At 36.0% G+C, this 5,698-nt stretch overlaps 1 protein-coding gene across 1 annotated transcript; it reads right to left on the reverse strand.

The window, feature by feature from the left end:
* Nucleotides 1–903: 903 nt before the first annotated feature.
* Nucleotides 904–4,857, reverse strand: LOC101898150 (uncharacterized). The gene is made up of 3 exons (XM_005185863.2): nt 4,651–4,857; nt 2,560–2,727; nt 904–1,050 (listed from the first exon to the last, which is right to left on the reverse strand). The coding sequence occupies exons 1-3, from the start codon at nt 4,855–4,857 to the stop codon at nt 904–906; spliced, it is 522 nt and encodes a 173-aa protein (XP_005185920.2).
* Nucleotides 4,858–5,698: the final 841 nt, after the last annotated feature.

Raw genomic sequence — 5,698 nt, forward strand, 5'->3', positions numbered from 1 at the left:
AACAGCCGATGGTCGCTCTCTGATCGTATTAATCGACCATGGCTTTAGAATAAATACCGAATATTATCGCATAACTATTTTGGAGGGTGTATTAAAGCCTTGGGCAAAACGCAAACATTTTGGCCGCCGACCTTGGACATTCCAGCAGGACTCAGCACCATCGCACTCAGCACGCCACCGCCACCCAAGAATGGTTACAAAACGAGGTTTCTCGCTTCGTTTCCAGCGCACAATGGCCACCAAAATCTCTGGATACCAATCCATTGGACTATTGTGTCTGGAGTATTTTGGAAAGCAAGGTTGGCACTAAAAAATACCAAATTGTCGATCACCTCAAGCAAGCGCTTCGTCGGGAATGGCCCAAATTCCGCAGAGCAACATTCGGGCAGCGTGTGATGGTTTCATTGGCCGTTTGAAGGCCATAAAGATGCTAAAAGTGAACAATTCGCTATTTCCGAAATTTTTTTCTTTCATTCAATAAAATTCAAAAAAAAGTAAAAATTTAGCTCCCATTCACATCTCTCTCTCCGATTTTACGTTCGATTTGCACGAATAGTATATCAGCTCAAATGGGATATATTTTTGGGAAATCGGTTAAGATATAGGTATAGTTCCGATAAATATTTTTCAATCAAATCGAGAGACACAAATGCCTCTGTCAAATTTATTGGAAATCGATTCAGACTGGGATATAACATACATATATTAGTTTCTTTCGCAGCATGTGGTGTAGGCTCTCATAACGTCGGCCCCGTCCGACTTTTAAACATTCTTTATTGATTTTATTTTCTTTTTTTTTCTTCACTACGAAGTGTGCAGCAAGTTCACTAGTAATTCTATTACAATGATTAATATTGGTCTACCTTTAAGATATATATTATGTGCTTCGATCATTTTGAATTTTTAATTTTTACGAAAAAATACATTAAATTCAACTTTCCAAGAGTTCAAAATTCCAGCTAATACTTTGAACATGTAGTCTCCATTTTGCAGTGGCACTGTTGCGAACAGTGCGCTGTCCAAAATAAGATTATCCACAATTATGTCATGCTGAAATAAAATTTAAGAATTATTTTATTTATTTGAAAATTTATTGGTGTTTGAAGGGCTGCAGAAAATGGTTTCCGGACAGGAATTGAAATTTTTTAATGGACTTCATAAAAAAGGTGAATTTTTTGACTTTGGAATTCTAATTTTTATGCCCTCTACCATAGTATGAAGGGTATATTAAGTTTGTCATACCGTTTGTAACACCTCGAAATATACATTTTAGACCCCACAAAGTAAGTATATTCTTGATCAGCATTAAAATTCTATGTCGATTTAGCGATGTCCATCTGTGGAAATAACTCTAGTTTCCGAACGAATTGAAGTAGATTGATAAAATTTTACTCAAATGTATGTTATGTCTGCAGGAGTTTTGATATTGAAAATGGGCCATGTGGGTCCACGTTTTGGTGTAGTCCCCATATAACGGTACCTCCCGATATTCGATACTTTGTTGATTTTAGCGACATTATTCCCCGGATATCTTTTAAATTTGGTATTTGATGTTCGTAATGGATAATACATCCTATGACAGGAGATTTTCTGTGCCGGTCCACGTCTTCGTATTACCCCCATATAACGGTACCTCCCGATATTCGGTATTTTGATGTTTTTAGCGACATTATTCGCCGGAATTGTTTCAAATTTGGTATTTAAGTTCGTTATTGATACTAGAGCCTAAGACAGAAAATCGTCTGTATCGGTCCACATCTTCGTGTAGCCCCCACATAACGGTACCTCCCGACATTCGGTATTTTGATGATTTTACCACCATTATTTACCGGAATTATTTCAAATTTGGTATTTAAGTTCGTTATTGATACTAGAGCCTAAGACAGAAAATTGTCTGTGTAGGCCCTCGTCTTCGTGTAGCCCCATATAACGGTACCTCCCGATATTCGGTATTTTGAGGATTTTAGCGACATTATTCACCGGAATTGTTTCCAATTTGGCATTTGAGCTTCGTAATGGATAATACAGCCTAAGGCAGAAAATTGTCTGTGCCGGTCCACGTCTTCGTATAACCCCATATAAGGGTACCTCCCGATATTCGGTATTTTGACGATTTTAGCTACATTGTTACAAGTTTGTTTTAAGTTTCGCTTTTGAGTATTGTAATGGCTTATGACAAACGTTACCTATGCAGGTCCATGTCGTCATATAGACCCTAATAAAACAGCTACATTGCGCATTTTAAGATTTTATTGTTTTTGAGAATTGTCAAATTCGTTCCAAATGGTGGAGGGTATTCAAAGTTCAGCCCGGCTGAACTTACAGCTTTTTTACTTGTTAAGACACATTAGTTGTAATTTATGAAGTACTTTTTGGAATTTTGCAAATTTTTATATAACCGTTCGAAAATCGTATTGAGGAAAATTTGTTGAACTCAAACTATCTAACACTTTTTAATTCCGACCTTAAAAATTGTACAATGTCAGACAACTTGTTTTTCCTTCTTTTCCCCAGAACTCCAACTCAGCAGCCCAAAATAAAAGAAAATAATTGACTTACATCATAGGGACAGGTGTGATTCACATTCGAATTACGCAAAAAGTACTGAGATAATATCATAAATATCTGATATTTTTTACGATTCTCAAAGAATTTACACAAGTCCGCAGTGGCATTTATCAAAAATGGCTGATAGCCGTTGGATTTTTTGTAGAGGGCCACATTGACCTGAAATAAAAAAGCAAATATTTTTGTCATTATTTTTTGTACCAACACCAATTATTCCTACACATAAAGAGGAGATTTGGTTAGTGAGAGAAAAAAAAAAGGATTTTCCAAAAAAAAAAAGTAAAAAAAACTGTAATTTCGGCCGGGAACTTTGAATACCCTCCACCATTTGGTACAAATTTTGCAATTTTCAAAAAAATAAAATCTGTTTATCAAAATTATCAAAATACCGAATATAGGGGGGTACCAGGGGGGTTATAAAACTTGGACCTGCACTGACAATTTTTTGGCATAGGCTGTAGTATCCATTACGAACTTCCAATGCGAAATTTGAAACAAGTCCGGTGAAAAATGTCGCTAAAATTATTAAAATACCGAATGTCGTTATATGGGGGCTATTCGAAGACATGGACCTGGACAGACAATTTTCTGTCACAGGCTGTAACATCCATTACGAACTTCAAATACGACATCTCAAACCATTTCGGTGGGTATTGTACCTAATATCGTCAAAATATCGAATATCGGGAGGAACCGGTTTATGGGGGCGCTACGAAGACGTGAACCTGCACAGACAATTTTTTGTCATAGGCTGTAGTATCCATTACGAACTTCAAATACCAAATTTGAAACAATTTCGGTAAATAATGTCGCTAAAATCACCACAATACCGAATATGGGGAGGTACCGTTATATGGGGGCTATACGAAGACGTGGACCTGCACAGACAATTTTCTGTCGTAGATTGTAGTATCCTTTACGAACTTCAAATACTAAATTTGGAACAATTCCGGTAAAAAATGTCGCTAAAATCATCAAAATACCGAATATCGGGGGGTACCGTCATATGGGGGCTATACGAAGACGTGGACCTAAATGGTTCGTTTTCTGTCTTAGGATGTAGTATCCATTACGAACTTCAAATACCAAATTTGAAACAATTTCGGTAAATAATGTCGCTAAAATCACCAAAATACCGAATATAGGGAGGTACCGTTATATGGGGGCTATACGAAGACGTGGACCTGCACAGACAATTTTCTGTCGTAGATTGTAGTATCCTTTACGAACTTCAAATACTAAATTTGGAACAATTCCGGTAAAAAATGTCGCTAAAATCATCAAAATACCGAATATCGGGAAGTACCGTTATATGGGGGCTATACGAAGACGTGGACCTACATGATCCATTTTTTGTCTTAGGCTGTAGTATCTATTACGAAATTCAAATACCAAATTTAAAATAGTTCCGGTAAATAATGTCGCTAAAATCAAGAAAATACCGAATATCGGGGGGTACCGTTATATGGGGGCTATACAAAGGCGTGGACCTACATGACCCATTTTCTGCCTTAGGCTGTAGTATCCATTACGAACTTCAAATACCAAATTTGAAACAATTCCGTTAAATAATGTCGCTAAAATCACCAAAATACCGAATATGGGGAGGTACCGTTATATGGGGGCTATACGAAGACTTGAGCCTACATGACCCATTTTCAATACCAAAAGTCCTGCAGACATAACATACATTTGAGTAAAATTTTATCAATCTACTTCAATTCGTTCGGAAGTTAGAGTGATTTCCACAGACGGACAGACGGGCGGACATGGCTAATTCGGAAGCTATAATGATTTCATTGGCGGAAAGACGCACGGACATTGCTAAATCGACATAGAATTTTAATGCTGATCAAGAATGTATATACTTTGTGGGGTCTAAAATGTATGCTTCGAGGTGTTACAAACGGAATTACAAACTTAATATACCCTCCATTCTATGGTGGAGGGTATAAAAACGCCTCTCCAAAAAAACAAAAAATAATAAATAAGTCGAGGACCCCAATTTTTTGGAGGTTACAGATTGTACGGCATATTCCACAATCTCTCTTTGAATGGCGTATGGCATGGAAGTCTACTCACTGTTACATTACTAACCGGTCCCTTATGCAGTTGACAATATATATTCAGTCCGACCACATTACGCTTCACCATTTTCAGGGAACACTGGGTGACGGTGGTGAAGTCCTCATCCAAGGAAATACATTTGATATTTGTAAAACGGCCCGAGGAATTAACTATTTCTGTGGAACAGCTCCATAGCAAGAGTAAAACTAATACGTAATTCATAGTTACGCACAACTTGTCGACTGGCAATTTCAATATTTTCGAAACATCAAAACATCATATGTTGTTGTTATTGACAACAAACGTTTTGTTTTTTTTTTTTAAAAAATAATTAAATCGAGGAAAATTTGCAAACAAAAAAATCCATTAAAAAATCCAACCAAAATATAATTGATTTTTAAATGTGGGTTATTAACAAAAAATTTTTAGCAAAATCTATAGATAATTTTGATGTTCCATATTCTATTAGGGGTTGAAACGTGCTAAGTTTTAAGTAAATTGCTTAAAACTTGATTAAAGTTTGAAAAATTGTATTTAAAAGAATGAAAATTTGAATAATATTTTTTACCGAAAAAAAAAACTGTTAGGCTTGATATTTTCTATTGAGAGGAAGCCTCAGGTGAACCTTGGGCCTACCTTTTTCGAAACTAAAACGGGGAACTGATTTTTTCTATAGAAACAAAATTAAACCCAGCTTTTTCCCAGCTCTATCCCTTCACCAACTACCTAATACCTTCCTAAAACTGGGACCTGATTTTACTATAGAAAACAAGTAAAAAAGATGTAAGTTCGTCCGGGCCGAACTTTGAATAATCTCCACCATTTGGAACAAATTTGGCCATTTTCAAAAACATAAATTCTTATAAAAAATTCTTATAAAATCTTAAAAATGCCGAATATAGCCCTTATATGGGGGTCTATACGACAACGTGGACCTGCATAGGCAATTTTTGTCATAGGCCATTACAATATTCAAATGCGAAAATTAAAAAAAAAAAAATAATAATAATAAAAAAGTTGTAAGTTCGGGCGGGCCGAACACAAATTTGGCAATTTTCAAAAA

Source organism: Musca domestica, unplaced genomic scaffold, assembly GCF_030504385.1.
Source record: "Musca domestica strain aabys unplaced genomic scaffold, Musca_domestica.polishedcontigs.V.1.1 62, whole genome shotgun sequence".
Lineage (NCBI taxonomy): Eukaryota > Metazoa > Arthropoda > Insecta > Diptera > Muscidae > Musca > Musca domestica.